Consider the following 19519-nt stretch of genomic DNA (forward strand, 5'->3'; position numbering starts at 1 on the left):
TCAAAATACTAAACGGTATTAGAAATTTTGGTAGAAGTTTTGCAACTGAAACAATTTTCAAGTTTTACTTCTTCTTCAGCAAATTGGTCAACTTTAGGCCTTGACAAAAGAGCTCAGTATAAGCCACCTGTCAAGTTTGGTGGTCAAACTCGACCATATGGTCCACTTTGTACTAGTCTTTAGCTTGTGCACTTTTAAGTTTTAACTATCAACACTCACATGTATAACCATGTACCCTTATTGCAAATCCATTTTCAACCTTGTGTAAGGATGTTGATGAGAAAAGGTGGTACCAAATTATGCCCCATTTTCTGTGCCAAGTGGACCATCCAAGAGGCAGTGTTTTAGTGTTTGTGTGTGCACATGCGTGTATTGGGGTGGGGAGGGGGTAGAATGACAGGCAAGGAAGGAAGAGATTGCCCACCACTTTAGCAAGCTCCCCAACTGTTTCAAGAACTCCATTGATGACACCATTATTAGCATTTACCCCAGTGCCATCATTAAGCTTTGCCACGAGTGCCTGAAAAATTACAGCCAATGTCAGAAATATAGTTCACTAAACCAGCTAATGTAAAAACAACAACGCTGAACCTTGTGTATTGGAGCAATATATGGAAGTATCAAGCGTTCACAACTGCGAATTAAGCAACCCAGTAGTTTGGCACTTTCTTCCCTGCATTTACTATCTGCACTGTTGACAGAGCAAGATAAATCAATATCCTCAAGATATGAAGTAAAATATGCAAATGAAGAATAACTATTTCAATGTTATTACTACTACTGCAGTGCAGTCTTGTGGAAAGAGGAATCTAGCTCAGTATGAAAAACAATAATAATAACTTAGCATTATTAGAAAGTAAGATTTTTTATATTACCTATGCTGCAGGTAAGTCAACAATTGTATCAGATGACGACGAAGGGCTGGAAGAACATATGCTGGATTCTTCTCTGATAATCTCCCAGCCACTAATATAGCATACTCTCGAACGTCAAAGTCCTACAACCACAATAACAAAGCAAAACACAATGTAAGCATGTTAATAAATAGCTGTTAGTTAACATATTTCAATTGACATATAAAGTACAAGTGTTCATAATGTAAATCATTTCCAGGGGCCACAGGACCAAGATTGATTCCACAAACCCTAGGACGTCTAATTCGGCCCAGGAGTATTTTGGTAATTTTGCCCAAATTTTTTACAATTAGATATGGGTCCCATCAAGTCCAGGGTATTGTAAGACCGTAGATATATTTTTATTTTATTTTTCTGATTAGTACTTGCAAGCTATTTAAAAGTTCTTGTTCAGGTGTGAGCCCCAATTATGTTGGGATCCCCTAATTTGAGTCCATTTAATTCTCCTTATTTTTAGAAATCCATATCTCCTCTTAGAATTTGGAATGTAGTCTCTAGGCTAGAGTTTGTTATTGAGTTTTATGGTTTGGGTCAAAGTCTTACTCAAGCAGCAGTTGAGTTAATTTCCGAAAAGCCAATTAGAGTTCTATAATTGGTTTTCCAACTCACAGTTCTTTTTTATTTCTTTGTTTGAGGCTATAAATGTAAGCCTTCAAGCCATATAATCTTTAAGTTGAATTGAATTCAAATGTGAGTTTGGAGGAAAGCTAGGTCGTGGTCTTCTTGAGAGGGCCACCACGGAAGTATTAGCTCTTCTTACTCGAGACCTCAAGAAATGGGACTTAAACTGTGGTTCTGCATGTCCTCCCAAGTGAAAATTGAGTTGGGTTTCCAACATTGATCTTTAATCACCAGCAGCAATTCAGCATTCACAGCAGCCTCCAACCTTGAACCAAGTGAGTACAGGCCCTCCCCTCCCCTTCCCTTCTTCCTAGTTCACGCAAGCCCTTCCCAACCCTCCCCTCTATCGCAGGCATCCCCAACCCTAGTTCATCACCCACCTCCCTAACCCCAAACGGCAAGTACAGCCCTTCCCCCTTTCCTTTCTTTCTTCTTTTCCTCTTCTTTAACTTGCGGCAGCTCAGGGAATCAAGAAAACCCAAGTTGCAGAATTTTCCCTAACCCAAGAAGATATCAAGATTGCAAGAAAGAAAAGAAAGCAAGAACCCCTAGAAGGTTCAAGATTACAAGAAAATAAAGTAAAGAAAATCAAGATCCATTCAAGATCCTTAGTACAGAAGTTTTCTAACACCCCAACCATCTCTAAAACAACCAGACCCATCCACAAGACCCAATATTCAAGATCCTTAGGACAGCAGTCTTCCAACACCCCAACCATCTCTAGACACAACCAGACCCATCCGCAAGACCCAAGATCCCATAGCCCTGGGACGCAAGACCCTAAACCCTAATTACCCCTATCCTCAAGTTTGCAAACTCCTTTTACCCCATCCCTAATCCCTTTCCCAGGTCTGAAGTTGATGTGATAGCTAAACTACTAGTTCTTCAACCCAACCCCAACCCATCTTGGGTACTGTTTGGGCAGTTGAAACCCAAATTCCTCCAAGAAATCTCCCATAAGATAGCTGGTTCGCAAGAGTGGATCCTGGAGTGAACCAAATTTTAGGGTTTAATATCAAAATTATAACCCCTGTAATTTTATTAACAGCAGTTCAGGGAGGGAGAATGAAAACATATTCACAAACATTGAAGTGCAACGGAAGCCGATGAACAATGCAGAATAAAGGGCGAGCAAACTGATGAGTAGGCAGTTGTAGGCATATCTAGATTGGCATAACAAGTATGAAGTAACTACTAAGGGAAGCAGAAAAGAGGACGTGACATAACATTTTAATAAAGTATGCTAGAAACACTATCAATTCCTCCTAGACACCCCCCCTTTTCCCCAAGTCTCACTCATGTTTGGTCCAACCTTTCCTTTTTTCACCCCCTCGACCGTGAAGCATCACCTAGCTTCGCTTTAACTCTAGTATCTTACCTCCTCGGCCTGGAACCTCATCCAGTCCCCCTCCTCCGTCGCTTGGTCCCCCTTAGTTTGGTCTGAAAGACACATCCTAGGCCATGGCCATCCATTGACCACATGGAGAACCCTCAACCTTTGCCTCCCCACCCAATATTTCCTCATTCGCCGCCACCTAATTGTCAACCCCAACTATACCTTGTGTTGGAACAGTATTGAAGATGTTGACCACCGCTTCTTCTCTTGTCCCTTCTCGTGTGCCCTTTGGGCTAGAGCCATCCCCTCCATTTGGGCCCCGCTCAAGACGTCCATATGACTTCTCCAAGGATTGGGTTTGGATCCTAAGACACTTCACAAGCTCCTCTATTTGCAACATGGCACGCAAAATGGCTTTCAGTGCTCTGATCTATCACCTTTGGTGGGAGTGGAACCTTAGAAGGTGGACCTCCAAATCTAGGACACTAAACATGATTTGGAGAGCCACCTGCTTCAATGTTTCTGCTAGGCTACAAATGTTCCCCCATCCACATGTGTTGCACTCCCCAAGGAACAGAGTTATGGTTGTCTCCTAGGGCCTTGGTTCTACACTCTCGCCATCTAGTCGATTATAATCCCCCTCTCTCCCCCCTTTCTCTCTCCCTCTTCTCCTCTTGTATATGGTCTTTTCCTCATCTAGGGTCTTTTGTTAATGAATATTTCATTCATCCGGGGGGAAAGAGAAAAAAGAAAAAAAAAAAAAAAAAAGACAATTCCAAACATGGTAATACTTCTTGGCTATTGAGTAATACAAACTCATTCATGCACCAACATATTGACATGCACTCACTTGGTCATCTTTTTTCTGGCCTCAATAGGATGAGGGCCCAACGCCAAGATCTTTAAGCAAAATCAACCCAAATAAGTGAGACTTGGGTTTTTTGTTAGGGTGTATAAAGTGAAAAGGCAGTAATCTCACACGGGTAGTGGGGAATAGGTAGGTTTTGAAATTCAAGGATGAAAGGGGATGGGATTAAAGAGATGAGGAGTCAGGTTTGAAACCAATTTGATATTAAGAGGATGCGTTCCTTGACACCACAAGATTAAGGCTGATTTTTAGGGTTCTAGGGTTGGAGTGGAATTAAGGAGATGGGGATCTAGAGATCCAATGAATGGATAGCAATACTAGGATGAACAGGCTTCTTGAAGTTTGGGGCAAAACCAAAGGGTGATCTGATGGGAATTTAGATTGTTGATGTTAGGGTTTCAAACGCACTCATATTTTAAGAAGAGAGCTGTAACTTGGATTTGGCTGCTAGGAAAGAGCTGTAACAGGTACAGTCTAGTACCTAATGGGGGAATGGTTTTGGTGTAGTTCACACAAAACCCAATAGTTAATTTCCAGGAATTTTATGGTTACGATTTACTTGATGGTGCTTCATGGGTTCAAAAAAAACAAATTAACAGGAGAAGGAAGGGTGAGGGATCATTTGGATCTGCAGCCTACCTTCTAGTTGAATTTGATCTTCAATTGGGCAACTCATAGGATGGAACAAACACTGAATCCTCTACCACAGCAGGATACTTGAACTTTAAGCACTGAGATCCATAACCACCTTGACCTGAAACACCGATTATCCCAGCTCTTGGACTTTAAACACCTGGATTGGATCATCAGAGTTGAAAACTCAAAAGAGGAAATAACCTTGCTGAGCAAATATCACATTAAACCACTTGTATATTCTCCTCGCCCTTAAAGAGTCATATCCAGACTTACCCAACCCCCCCCCCCCAAAAAAAAAGGAGAGGAAGGGAACACCTAAAAAGACTTAATAGTGCTCCCTTAAATTGGACCGACAACTAAAATTGTTTCCTTTTTTTTTTTTTTTTTTTGGTTGGGGGTGGGGAGAACTTATGAACCATAGTTCAACTCAAAAACATAAAATAAACTAAGTAATCAACCCTAAATTCGTCTGTAGACCTTGTACCCCTATTTAGGCCCCTATAAAAGATCCACTGCTCATTAACCCTAAGAGAGTAAGGGCCCATAAACTCTACAACCCAATCTTAGGCCTGAATTAAGAAAGGAAGAAGAAAAAAAAGGCCTATTTTGGTGATATACCAACATCACCAGTTTCTATTCTTCACTATTTTGTTCTTAACTTATCCATACACTAGCGCATTGCAGCAAACAACTTGCATCATAATTCCTATTAGGGCTCTGGTGTCCCTCTAAAAATAACAGATTAGGCTTAATGATGTGGCTTGATGGTCAGATATTACTCTCCAGCAGCATGTGAAAATTACATTTATTATTCCATGTAAGACGGCTTTTCATACCTCATCATTCAGTGCAACAAAGACAGCACTCAGACTATCAGCCTGTGCTAAATACTCATCAAACCCTATATTTCCATGGAGTGATGAAAATACTGACTGACGAACACCAACATCAGCATCTGCCACAGCTGCAATCAGAAGTTTTTCCACAATCTGCATGCAACACCCAAGATTAAACATAACATACTGATTACGCATAATTCTGATTAAGTTCAATTTAAAACAAACAAAAGATAATAGCAAAAATTTCAGGGACACCCCAAGATATAAAGCAAAAACCAGAGAAACTCCACTAAGTATACCATATTGGCAAATCAACCCCTTTTTTGTTAGAACCATTAGTTGAACATAGGAAAAGAGTCAAAAGACCATTATACCCTTTACATTATTCCACTTCTAAATTTGAAATAACCATATTCACTTTTCAGTATCTCCATATAAACTGAAAAGACTATTGTACCCATGGTACAAATTTCGGTCAAAACATGCGAAACACCGAGATGAAACTCATTGGACATCGGACATTGAAAAAGTTCACCGATATGGATCGAAATTTTGACCGAAACTGGTCAAAACCAGGGTTTGACCAGTTTCCAACCATTTCTTTTAGAAAACTCACCACTGTTGATCAAAACCGGCGATATGTCACAGGTTTCAACCCTTTCAGCCTGGTTTTGCAGCAAGGGTTTCGACCTTCCCATTTGATTTTTCCTTGGTTTTTGCTGATTTCAACCTCATTATCACATTATTTCCACAACTCTTTTGCCTTCAAACACCTTTTTTGCTCCTCCTTTGGGGACTTTTGTATAGGAGATTCTTGCACGGTTTATTCCAAACTTCCCTCTTTTTTTTTATCTTTGTTTTGTTCATATTGCTTTGAAATTAATATATGCTTAGTCAAGGACCATGATCTATGATTGAGCGTTGCTAAACTAATTCTTTTATTAGTGCTACTATTTTTTTTTTTTTTTTAAAATCATCTTCTAAGTTATGTATTTAAAAAAAATACATACATATATAAAATGTATGGGCTTGAACTTGATGTATGTGAGACACCATCACTTGATCTATGATGCAATGGTGTTCAATTGAATTTATTGTCGTTAATTATTCATTTTAATTATTTAAAAATTCACAAAAAAAATACTACTTACCAGCAGAGAAAAAAATCAGAACTTACACATAAAGGTATTTTAGGAACTACAAAATTATAAAACCATGACTTACACAACTTTTGGTGCACTTGTTTGATGAGCTAAGCGCTCTTTTGTAAGGCAAACATTCGCAACCACCACTTTACTCTCTCTGACCGGGGCATATGGCCCTCATTGTCTTCTTGTTCGTTCTCTCTCTCTCCAGGATTCTAATGGTTGACTACCCGTTAGCCTCATATCTATGGGAGGTCCTCTCTCTCTCACGTTGTGTGGCGCAGAGCTCGGCCCCGGCGAGTAAGATCGTCGTGTTGGTCCAAAGTTTGTGTTTCAATGCTGGGCAACCCATATCAAAGCGTCCGCCTAGGCGGCAAGGTGATTTTTCAACCTCCTTGTTTTGAACCGCTTAATTAAGTGTTGTTTTCTTACCGCTTTATCGCCTTATGCGCCTTATTGCAGCCTAAACGCTAAAGCAGACGCTTTTTTGACATTTTGTACATAATACTTTTTTTTTCTCAATGGAGTGCAAAGCATGAGTTATTCTCAACATCGAGAATCAATGAATCATTAAATGGACAATGACTTGGAAATCGGAATAATGACATCTGAATGTTTCTTTAGCTTATTATAGAAAGCAGTTGTATTAAATAGTTTAAAAGTAGTCATATTGAAAAAAATTTACCCAACCACTTTGGTCGCATTATTGCTGCCTAAGCGCCACTTTGTAGCCTAAGTGGAGCCCAACCGTTTTGGTCGCCTTGTCGCCAAGGGAGTGAACTATTGTGTAATTGCATTGGTAACATTCGGGTGGCTTTGCCAGTTTGGCATACTTGTGGGACGTTTGTGCTTTTAGCCATTTATATTAGGGTGTCCCTAAAAGTTCCTTAGAATAATATTTATTAGAGTCCACTTAAGCAACCAAGATGGTGGAGAGGGTCAAAAAAAAATTAAAACCATTAAGGCAAGCAAGGTGCCTAGATGCATTGACAACTATGTCTAAGAACCACTGAACAGTAGGATCATTAACAGTTGCAACAGGTCATCAATAATAGAAGCAAATCAGAATTAGAAGGCGAACATAAAAATGGAAGGTAACAAATACTGGGCAATTCACTCAACAGTTTGGTCTCAAACTTAGATGAAAAAGGGATTAAGTAGGTCTTATGCTGCACCAAATCTTAGCAAATTGTGATGATTAATGACCAATTTATTAAGGGAATCCCAAAATAGAAGGTTCGTGAGAATTTGCAAACCAATAAGGATCTGGACTTCAAATCAAGGATCGAATGAAGCTCCTCACAATCCGAATCAATGCTTGAATTCTTAAGATCTCTGTTGGATCAGAGTTCTTACTGCTGACAAATTAGAGAACAAAGTTGAATGAGAAAACCAAGGCTGAATCAGATATGCAGGGTATAGAAGGTCTCTCTTTGATTGGTTGCTGCAGCATCAGCCTTTGGCTAATTGGTGGCTCTATTCTGATCTCCAAGAGACTCTCAACAGTAGCTTGTAGCAGTCACAGGCAGCAGTAACAACAGATATCAAATGGGAATTGAAAGGAGAGACAGAAGCAAGGTTTAATGGATTCATGGGTTTTACTGAAACAAAAAAAATTAAAAAAAGAAGGGGGGGAAAGGATGGATTTGATCTGGAACTCCTTACTGTAGAAGCAGCAGGTTGTATGGTATATCTATGGCAGAACCTTGTGGGGAAGATGAGTCTTCAATTTATTGTTGAAGGGGAGCTTTAATGAAATTTCCAAGGCTTCTCACTGAAAACTGAAGAGGTGTTGACTGATTCCAGTTACAACAGCAACTAGGATTGATAAACACCAAGAAGCCAATCAGCCTAGAGATGAAACATTAAGCAAACAAATCTCAAGCCAGAGACAAGGGCAGCAGTAATAGCAATTGCAACCAAAAATCGTTTAGTTCTCCTGATTCTACCGTCCAGATGGGGTGAATTTCTAAGCTTCAATCAGAGCCTATTTGCACAAGGCCTATTCTAATTAGAATGGGAAAAGAACAACTTAAAACAGAATACGACCTCCCTACCCATGGAGGTGTTATTCACCCGATCACATGCTAATAAAATCATGTGATTTAAAGTCATCAAGTGACAACTTAAAGTGAACCACTAATGAACCAATCGAACCAAGGATTGAACCATTGCTCAATAAAAATTAACAAATAAGTGGGAAAAGAATTGGCTAGGTATAACCAAAATTACTACTCAATTACTAATATTACTTCAGACAGCTTCTTCTTGGCAATTTTCTAGTGGATATTGGTCTCCAGATCTGCATCAGAATATTACCCACCTTGCAGAGAGGCTACTTCAGAACCCAAAACCCATTACCACTAGATCACAGTAGAGCATCCTTACCACTGCACCAAGGTCAGCTTATTGAGCCACCTCATTCTAATCCTCCTGATATCTAATTTCTAGAAATAAAACAAACCAACTTAGGAAATCCCATTAGGACTTGTAACTTGCTAAGCTATTGAACACCCAAAACAGTCACTAAATCTAATAGTACTAGTGTACTACTATTGCTGAGATAAAACAGTTAATTGGGCCCCCACAAGATCTCTATAACAACTACCATTCTACAAATCTCAAACTAATCATTAATGAGCCTCACAAACAATTAAAATGAGGACAAGAGATCACTGCCTGGTCGTGTAGCCCCTATACCACAGCATGGGGCCAGCAAGCTGTTAGTTTGTCCCAAAAAAATCACCGTTTCTCCAAGCCTTGGGCCAAGTGTCATGACAACTACTGCAGGGGCCAGTGATAGCATGTGAAGGGCATCTATCTGGATGTAATTTGTAATTTCACAGGGAGTTGAAATGGTAATTTTGTGCCTCTCTGAATCAGGGCGCAGAAATTCTGGCAAACTCAAGAACTTAGTAGCATAAAATAAACAGCAATAGCAAAGAAAGCATGTCAAATGAAAAATGGTGTAATTGGCAAACAACTGCACACTTTGTGCATCAGCACCTACCTTCCCACCCATCCACCCAACTATAGGTGCAAAAGCACAAAAAGAAATTTATAATATAAGAATAATTTCAAATACAAGTTGAATAGTTGTGACTAAACCTCCTCAATAAGGCGCCTCCTCTTTCCTCCTCCAGTTCGATTTGACCTAGTAGAACTAAACTGTGTAGAGACTATTCCAGAAAAGGAATTTGCAACTAATCTGCAACAACATAGGGCGGCATCCCTTCGAGTTGCACCGTCTTCATCTTCCAGATACGCAACAACAGAATCCTTTGCAAACTCAAGAAGTTCGTGGCCCTACACAATTATTTATTCCAAGGTGAATGGCAGGAACAGTTGTAAAGATCAAACAGAAAACCACAAACTAACCTTGAAATTAAAGCGAGCAAGAGTTTGCAAAGCAAGTTGCACAAGAGCAGAACCACTAAGGTCTGAAACTTGCTGAGGGTTATTGATCATACTTCCACGAACAGCTGCAACACTTGGCCTGGGCTGGGTATAATGGGCCCTTGATAGAGCTAATGATATGCAGTCAAGCAAGCGGTCTTGTATGGTAGGCAGCAAAGAGGGAATACTAAAAGGTCCATAGGAAAAAGAATATTACGATTCATTAAAGGTCTAATGAAAGAAACAGCGGACATAAACAAGAAGTATACCTGATGGTGATTTGCTCAAGGGCTTCCACAAGTGTAGGAGAAAGACCAGCAGAGAACATAGCATCCAAAAGGCTGCGAACATGAGGCTCCATCGCAAGCCCCATGGCTTTCGCAAAGCTTCCAACACAAGCCATTGCCTCAAGAGATGGTCTACCTCTACGAGGTGCAATCTACGAATTAACCACAAAGACCAGTAACATTATAAAAAGAAATAGAAATAAACAAATGGACAAAATATATTAACAATAACAACAATAAATAAATCAATCACAATAACAAGTTGGAGACAAAAATTCTTCAATAAAAACATACAGCATCACGCAAATGAGCAGTAATTGTTGGTAAATAGTGAATAAGTTCCCCATCCAAAGCACCAGCCATTTCTCCAAGAGCAATAAACCCACTAGCACGTTCCGCAGGTATTCGAAGAACGGCAAGAATGTGATCCATGCAAATCTGCAGAAGAAATCACAAGTACAATCGTTACGAGATCACAGTGATCAAGTATTAATATAACACTCGAGCAGAACCAAATTTTTCAATTGAGCAGCAGAAGCATAATATATCATCCAAAAGATATCCATACAAACCGTTAGGTAGTTTGTGACAAAACGGTCCCGTAAGAAATGAGCAATGCGAGGAAGCAGAGAAGTTATGCTGAGGCGAACAAGTTTATCCTTGTGCTCTAAGTATCTAAGAACAATCTCTGCCACTTCTCTATATCTTGACATCATAAACTCGCCAGTGTTCCTGGAAAGGAAGATAACTCCATCAGAGAATATACCACATATCACATAGCCTCCCACTGTTGAAAGCTAAAAGTGTTAAACAGAAAGGATCCTAAGATGCATAGCAGATTTTGTCAGATTGTTTCATCAATTTAATGACAAAACCTAATGAAATATTAACTTCAGGGTATGTTATGTCACCCATCTGGGCTCCCATGATGGACTACACCTCACATATGGATTCTCAAAATGCATACTGCACCTTCTATGACAAGTCCACATCCTAAAATGTTAGAAAGGCACTTCAATATAAATAGAGAACAGGTCTGCTCTACAGATATCACACAATTCACACCAACTGACCCAATATAGATGCCCTATAAAAGTTTCAAGTTGTACACTTAATCAGTGAAGAAAGGGTCAGAATCGGCAAGGAGCAGAACCAAACCCAGTTGGTGAAGAAACCAACAACAGAAGGGACCAGACAGTGCTGGTCAACGACACACACAGTATCACCACTTATATTTGTGGAAGAGAAGTAAAAGTATGCCGCTTTCAATATTGGATAAGACAACCAAAGACAAAGGCTCACATAAAGTTCAATGTATACAGAATATTCTTCCACCCTTACTACTATTCTAAGTCTCCCTGAAGATAGGGAATAGATATTGCCCAGCTTGCATATAAGAGTATGAAATAGTCAAAAATGAATCCATCAGCACACGTTTGATCTCTAGTCAATAGAGGTGATGTACAAATACACCCAGAGTCCATCTTTACCTCTATGAAGTGACAATCAACTTCAAAATGCTTTTTACACTCATGCTGAAGTCTATTCTGGGCTAAACCCATAGCAGCTTTATTAACAGAGCATAATCTCATTTGGCTATCAACTTTAAATCCCAGCTCTTTGCAGATTCATCACAAAAATAGGCTTATTTTTTAAGGAGTAAGTGTACATTGAATTGTATGCATGTCTGGCTTTTAACAGGTCACTTTTATGGACCTATAGTACGGGAAATTGGGAGATCAGATCCTTTGACATTCTGAAATTTGAATTCTATATCTTCTGGTCTGTCCCTATTCCTCTAACCCTGTTGCAAGCTAATCCAACAAATGTTACCCTGGTTCAACTTCAGTTCTACATCAGAAGTCAGAACACAGAAGACAGTAACCAAACCCATTCATGAACATAGATAAACTGCACTTGAATTACATCTTAAACGAAAAAATGAATTTTAACTTATAATTACTAAGAAACTCCCAGAGGAAAAAACCTTTAAAAAGAGATTTGTGGGCTACACGAGCCACAGAATCACAGATAGATATCTTTTATATTGACAAGCATGAGAGGATGAATGGATACACAGAGAGCATCTGGAGTTCTTTCTATTCCTTTATTGTATGTTATTCCATATGTTTTGAGCCTGAACCCCCACTCCCAATCAAGTAAAAACCATTAATCTCTAAGTACTAAGAAAGTAATTATTGGACTTTCTATAGCAAACCTTATTAAAGAAGATAGCAACTCAGCAGAATGGGCATGCTTGAACAACTGAGATGAAATCCAGAACAAACACATTGAATGAACAGGTCAAAAGAAAACATGACCGTCTCCTACAAACCTTAAGAGCTCGCCAACTGCAAGAAGTGAACCATGAATACTGTGAACAGGAGCATTTCTACCAAGTCCATCTTGTGTGGCTTCAAACATACGATAATACCTAAAGGAAAACAATGAATAAAAAGGTAGACAAAATTAACAGCAACACAGAGAGAAGACATGATTTAACTCTTCAACAACCAACATAATAATAAGGTAAATTCCATTTTCAAGATATAGCTGCATTGCTTTTCTTAAGGGATTAAACATAATGGAAAACATTGGCTTGAACTAGGAATATGCATTGAGACAGATGATATTGTACAAGTTCAGACAAAAGGACAAAAGAACATGTCTGCATGAATAAAGTGATTAGCCTCCAAAGAGCATAAGATAAATTCCCACGGAGTCATCCCCAGTAATAACAATATCATCAACATAGATACAAGAAACAATTTCCCAGCACTAGAATCATGAAAAATACAGAAAGGACACTGTCACTCCAAGTCAACCCAAAGTTGGCTACAACAAAAGTAAATCAACAAAACCATGCCCAAGGTGATTGCTTCTCCCATATAATGCTTTCTTAAGTTTACACACCAAACCACTCTCCCATTGAGCAACAAACCCAGAATGCTGATCCATGTAAACCTCTCCCTAGAGACCAACGCAAAGGAAAGCATTCTTTCACATCAAGCTGATACAATGCTGAACAGAAAGTGTTAGTCAAAGAAATCAAAATGTTAATATAGGTGAGCTTAACCACCAGTAAAAGTTGTCTAAGTAATCAATACCGTAAATCGGAGCATACGCCTTTGCCACAAGCTAGGCCTTCAATTGAGCAAGAGAGCCTTCAGGATTAACTTTGACTACAACACCCAACAACAACCAAAAGACGTTTTCCAAACAAGTCAAGGGACCAGATCCCAAGTGAGTTTCTCATCCAAACCAAGTCATTATCATGCATAGCAGCAGTACAAGCAGTATTAGATAAAAGTCCCTGAAACAGACTTACATTTTGGGTGATTCTCAATGGTAGCTAAGCGAGAATAAAAATGAGCAAAAAGGACAGAATAAGAAACAAAATTGGAAACAAGATGCTAAACACAACTCCCAGGACCTTTACAAAGAGCAATGAGAATACAAGATCAGAGGGACTTACTAGTTACTACCAGATCAATAGACAAAGGAGAAGAAGGTGGAGACTACATGGGTGGAAGGGGGAGTAGCAGTAGTCAGACACCTTATAAACTTTGGTGACATCAAGTTGAATAGGTCATAAGGGCATACGAGGGGCCTCTCTGGCCACATGATGAACTTTCGAAAAAGTGTCAGCTACAATAGGAATTTAATCACCACCAAGGATTTGTGAACGAGTCAAACTCCTTTCTAAGGCCACCCAAGAAACCCATCACTGAAAGTTGTTCCATTTGTCATTGCATTTTCCTTACATTAGAGAAAATAAGTAAAATAGAGTTCAGTTCTTCATACATTCGTTTAAAATCAGAAAAATACTTGGTTAAAGGTTTAGCCTTTCAATCAACATGATAGAACTCTTAAATTATAGACAAATTATTCTGGGCAAAATGTAACATGTTCAAGTATTCCCATAAGTTCTTCACCACATCCAAGTGAAATACAAGATCCACAATAGGGTTATCCATAGAATTAAGCCCCTGTCCAAGTATATGCACGTCAGTAATTCCCAAGCCTAATCACCTTTAGGGCTGGTGATGCAGAATTGGCAGCATATACAAGGAAGAGAAAAGCCCAATGGTCAAGCCCATCAAAGCCTAAAGATATGATCCAAAACAACCCATGGCTTGCATGGGCTAGGACTATTGTAGTGGGTTAAAATGAGCCCATGGTTTCATGGGCTTGGATTACTTTAGTGGGAGAAGACCAGCCCACATATTTTGAACTAAGCCAAAGTCTAACTTTGAAAAGTCAATAGTAGGTGATTGTTTCCATTATTGTTTTGACTAGTGGTGTTGTGTAGTTGAGTTATTAATAGGTAGGTGGTGTTAGCTAGTGGTTGGATGTTACCATTAGTGTTTATGCCTCCTTAGAATGCTATATAAAGAGACATATGTAAGAGGTGAGCACAACTTGTGAAATGAAATCAAATTGCTTGCTAGCATTCCTCCTCTTGGAGAACCCTTGTGTTTGATCAAGGTAGATTGGTGTTCGATCCAATCGATCCACCTTGCGGTGAGAAGCCCGGGTGTTAAGACTCCTTGTGTTTGATCAAGGAAGGTTGGTGTTTGATCCAATCGATCCACCTTGCGGTGAGAAGCCCGGGTGTTACATGTTACTTTGTTGTCCTTATTGTTCTCTTAATTCTCTTATATTGTTCCATCCATTCTTCTTTATAGCATACTGCTATTTTGAAGACTTAGTTAGTCCTTGTTCTTAAACCAATATCCTTGTTCTACCACTTCGGTTTTCAGCCTTCCATTATATCTGAATTTTATCTATCTTAAGTCTATCAAATCTAAAGTTGATTCCCTGTGAAAGGTCCTATTTGGCTACTGTTTTGATCATTCAAATACAGTACTACATTAGCTGGTTTAGTCAAGCGAGCTTGCCGCCCACATCTGGTAACAAAGGTTTTCCATTGATGAAAGTTGAAGGCACCCTTTAACCTCTTTTCAGTCAAATGATGGAAGATGAAGAGTTTATAGTAGACTTAGGATCATTAGAATGATGACAAGTTTATAGTAGACTTAGGAACCTTAGAATCTTTAGTTAAAGTCATAGTAATCAACAAATCAAACACAGCAAAGAGAATAAGAAAGTATCTTCAAACAGATCCACGAACCAGCACGGATATTTTCTATAACAGGAAGTAAGAGAACAGCAGAACTACAACACAAAAAAGGGATCAAGTGAATTCAGAAAAGGAACCCAAAAAAATCATCCACCAATCAGAAAATACCAAACCAGAATGGACAGCAATATCAATCTCCCAATCAAACACAGCTATATATCCTAAAGAAACCTTTAAAAATAGAGAGAACCAACAAAATCTCCTAAAACAGAAAATTATCCAAAATAATCAATCCAATTGACTCAAAATTCTGTAAAGGAATACTTGAAAATAGGATATATAGCTACCTCAAAGCAACTCACCAAGAAAATTCATTCCATTAACCAGTCTTCCACAATATTCAACAAAACATGAAGCATGCTGCTCCCTAACCAAGAAGATGTAGGACTTTATAATAAAAGAGCAGAAATCTAAGGGAGAACCATGATGGAAGCCTTCACACACCCTCTAGTGACCCAGTCCCAATACCATGTCAATTATAATAACCAAAAAAAAAAATCCAACTCTATGGGCTAATTCTTGGTTTGCTTGGAGCTTCGCTAGAAGCTGTGAAGTCTCCAAATTACAGCAGCTTTACTTAGCAATGTCGATTACAGGATTCAGAAACTGAAAAGAACTCATAGTCCTATTAATAATCCAACTCTATGGGCTAATTCTTGGTTTGCTTGGCCTGCCCTTTTTGCCATTCTTATTCTAACAAATCTAGGACTACGTTAGTTTCCCCACACCAAGAGGTTTTCTGCAGAAAGCTCAGCAACTTGTAACTCCAGATTAAGTCATTCATTCAATTGCATTATTAGTGAGCGTGATATCCTTCAAGTTCCCTTCAAAATTCAAATAAACTGTGATGTGAAATTTAGATTTTCTTTCTCTTTTTTTTCGGTTTTCTTTTTCTTTTCTTTTTTCTTTTTTTGGGAGGGGGGTTGGTGCTCTATAACAAATCTGGGTATTTGTGGGTTACAAAGTCGTGCCCAGGTCACATATCATATTTTATCGCACAATCCTATTAGACCAACACTCGATGAGAAATGGGAATATCAAACACAGTATTTATATTAAAAAAAAAAGTTGCAGTTCATATTTCTGAGGTCTATCAAATTTCTGGTGATTTACAAGATATCTGTCCTGAAATAGACGTGGAACTGGAGTTGCTTGAATCTATGGTGGTTGCCATCATCTTAAGACACTACAAGATTTTTTTTTTTTTTTTTTTTTTGGGGGGGGGGGGGGTGACCTCACCTTTGCTGTTTACCTGTCTAGGTTTTCCTGTTGTCTTTATTGCTGGGAACTAGATTGTAATGTTAGCAACATAGTTGTCAAGGCATCACCTAAGCATCAGGGTGGTCCTCAAGGGTGTGAGGCGACCGTTGCCATATATGGTGTGCATAAGCTGGCCACCTCAAGGTGTCGCCTTTAATTTAGCATTTTTGTTTGAAAAAAAGAAGATTACTCAAGGTGTTGCCTAGGACACCTTGAGGGTCAAGCTGACCACCATAATTTTTTAGTTATTTTTTTCAAACAAAAATGCTAAATTAAAAGCTATTAGTTTAGAAGCATATCTAACTACATTAATTGGATAATGTATCAAAAGTAAACATTGGGATCACTTGCCCCAAAAAAAAAAAAAAAACCCACTTTATCTTCTTCGTCACCTCACACACGATATAGAAAACAGTCAAAATCCCTAACCTAAAAACCCTTCTCAACCCTCACCTTCTTCCCATCACCCGATTCCCCTCGCACTTCTCCAACAGAAAGTATAGCTCCTGTGACCTCTGTTTACTTGCAAAGTCCTAGTCCGGAAGGTTCTTGATTATGAATTGAATAGTAGATGATAGTATAATACTTCATAGTAAATTATGAATTGCTGATGTCATAAAAAAAAATACGCAGTACAGGTACTTAAATATTTGTAACTTATTTAGGACCTAGTTAATCACTATATGTGGTTTTTCGCTACGTTAGATGACTTAAGGTAGCCTAATGTTAGTTTTTCTATTATATAAGATGTGACATATTTATGATGAACAGTACGCTAAAAATGTCATTTCAAACACCTTGGCAGGCGCCTCATCGCCTCAACTGGCCTTGCATCGCCTTGTCGCCATGACAACTATGGTTAGCAATGTTGGACCATCATATTGTGAACCAAGTTGATAATTACCTACTAGAGACCTAGCTATACATTAATAGAAATTAGTGAGACTACAGTTACTGAAATTTCTCCCCAATATCTCTATTAAAATGCAATTGCAGAGGAAAATCAGAAGAACCAATGGAACAAATATGTTCAAATTATATTGCTTAATTTGTTCTGAAGCTGATACTGTACCATTGCACACGCCACCGTGTTTCACGCTTTTCAATTACACGAAGACAAGCACGCAATGCTTCTACAGCTCGCTCCCGGACTGCCAATGTTGGATCCCTCAATGCAACCCAAATGGCATCCACAAATTCAGGAACATGAACATTGAACACTGTTGATGCATTTTCTGCCATTTCCTACAAGAGGTGAATGAAAATCACTTATCAAATCAAAGTGAAAAATTCAAGTTGAAGTAAACTAGGGGTTCCAAGAATGAAATGAACTTACTCTCATGCAAAACACTGCTTCATTTCTCAAAGCTGTAGACTATGAAAAGGATGTTTTAAGGACTAAACACCATATCAACACACCGTGAGTCCAAACGGGGTCTTGGCTGAGATACCCTGACCCTGAAGGTGGAACAGGGTCGAAAGTTTTTGGCCCTAAGTTAGGGTCCGGCCATGGGTTGAGCTGGCTTAGGCCAATCCGAATTTCTTCCTTGTTCTACTTCTTCTTCCTCCTCCTTTCAACACTTGATTACTAGACTAGATAGACTAGATACACCATACAGAAACAAAGATACAGCAGACCAGAACAGAATTCAGTCACCTATACCTGTTGCTTCATAGGTTGCACATTAAAAATATAATTGCCAATCAATCCTGACCAAGTAAGCTATGGACATTAAGTTAGATGGTTATCCAATTTTTTATTGAATGTCCATGTCTATCCCCTAATTGGAATGGTGATGCCACACCTCGGGAATTATGAACAGTAACCCCAAAATTATAAGAGAACGAAATAACCAAGCGAGCACAAAATCAAGAGAGAGCGCATAACAGAATCAGCCGATCACTTTGCCCCCAACCTGATGGGGATCAGGGTTGGATTATCAGGCCCTGAGTCAAGGCAGATATGGCCTTGGCCCAGTAAAGGGGAACTCAGGGTTAAGCTGAGGTTAAAGAAAGTGCAGCCTTTAAACCCAGCCCAACCCAATCCTGCTGCATCCCAAGTTACAGTGGTATTAGCTAATTCATTACCCAGTCTAGTCGACTGTGTTGAACCTAATGTATATCAACTCTATGGTTCTATGAGTTAGTAAATCTGTTGTCCGCATGTGCTGCGAAAACCTGGACCATAACCTTTCTGTGAACCACGGCCTTGGCCAGCAACAAAGATAAACCTTCCTAGAAGGTAAAGTGTCAGCTCCAGAAGGAATAACGATAAAAAGTTTAGCAAATGTCTCACTGAGAAAAGACAACCTCTCCCAAGTAAGAAGCTGACTCTTAACAAGCTGATAATCAGGATGTAGTCCAGCCAGAAGCTTAGAAACATGATTCAGCACTTTGAATCTTCAGTTGTTCCAGATCATTAGTAAGAGGTTAATGAATCTGACTGACTTTAAAAGTATTGAAATGCTTATGCAAGGTCTTGTCCCTAAGTTTGAAATTAAACATTGTCACACAAATCATAAGTCCATGACATATTCTTCTCTTGAGAGGAGCTTTCCTTTAACTTATCCCAAAATTCTTTTGTGGTTGTGAGGAATATGACGCTCTCTGCAGTTGCTCCACCCATACTATTCCAAAGGTATGTCTTAATAATGCAATTATCAACCATCCAGTCCTCATAAGCTGTAATAGTGGATACCTTAGGTCCTCAAATCAGATGAGAGTCGATCTGGAATTAAAATATTTCATCTTCCCCTTAGCACGAATTAAACCTGAACGGGTTGAGCCCTTACTAGATAATTGGAAACTCCATTATGTTTTACAGTCATAATCTGGACATAATGATGTCCATGAAAGATTTGGGATCGGCCAACATTCACAGCAGCAATGGCACCACAGGAAGTGAAAAATCTTGTAACAGAAGTCAATAAAATAACTCATAGATAAGTTTCCAAAGATGGAGAGAAAAATAGCAAACAAATAGGGAAAGAAAACCCACAAGATCGCAGCTGGATTGTGCACTTTTAAAACCTTAAAGTGAAAATAACCAAATCCGATACACAAGTCCAGATTTT

The 19519-nt window shown here is 39.0% G+C and overlaps 1 protein-coding gene across 1 annotated transcript in view; it reads right to left on the reverse strand.

The window, feature by feature from the left end:
- The window catches only part of TOR (target of rapamycin), an 84944-nt gene that overhangs the window by 52585 nt on the left and 12840 nt on the right, over nucleotides 1–19519 (reverse strand). The window contains exons 4-14 of the mRNA XM_089152644.1: nucleotides 17518–17690; nucleotides 12378–12476; nucleotides 10615–10774; nucleotides 10337–10480; nucleotides 10025–10194; nucleotides 9738–9942; nucleotides 9468–9665; nucleotides 5212–5364; nucleotides 876–997; nucleotides 592–691; nucleotides 425–520 (exon numbers count right to left, since the gene is read on the reverse strand). Coding sequence (XP_089008770.1) covers nucleotides 425–520; nucleotides 592–691; nucleotides 876–997; nucleotides 5212–5364; nucleotides 9468–9665; nucleotides 9738–9942; nucleotides 10025–10194; nucleotides 10337–10480; nucleotides 10615–10774; nucleotides 12378–12476; nucleotides 17518–17690 — 1620 coding nt within the window. The remainder of the gene's footprint in view (nucleotides 1–424; nucleotides 521–591; nucleotides 692–875; nucleotides 998–5211; nucleotides 5365–9467; nucleotides 9666–9737; nucleotides 9943–10024; nucleotides 10195–10336; nucleotides 10481–10614; nucleotides 10775–12377; nucleotides 12477–17517; nucleotides 17691–19519) is intronic.

The sequence above is a fragment of the Hakea prostrata genome, chromosome 4 (assembly GCF_041222555.1).
Source record: "Hakea prostrata isolate BN-2017 chromosome 4, UWA_Hpros_2, whole genome shotgun sequence".
In the NCBI taxonomy this organism is placed as follows: Eukaryota; Viridiplantae; Streptophyta; class Magnoliopsida; order Proteales; family Proteaceae; genus Hakea; species Hakea prostrata.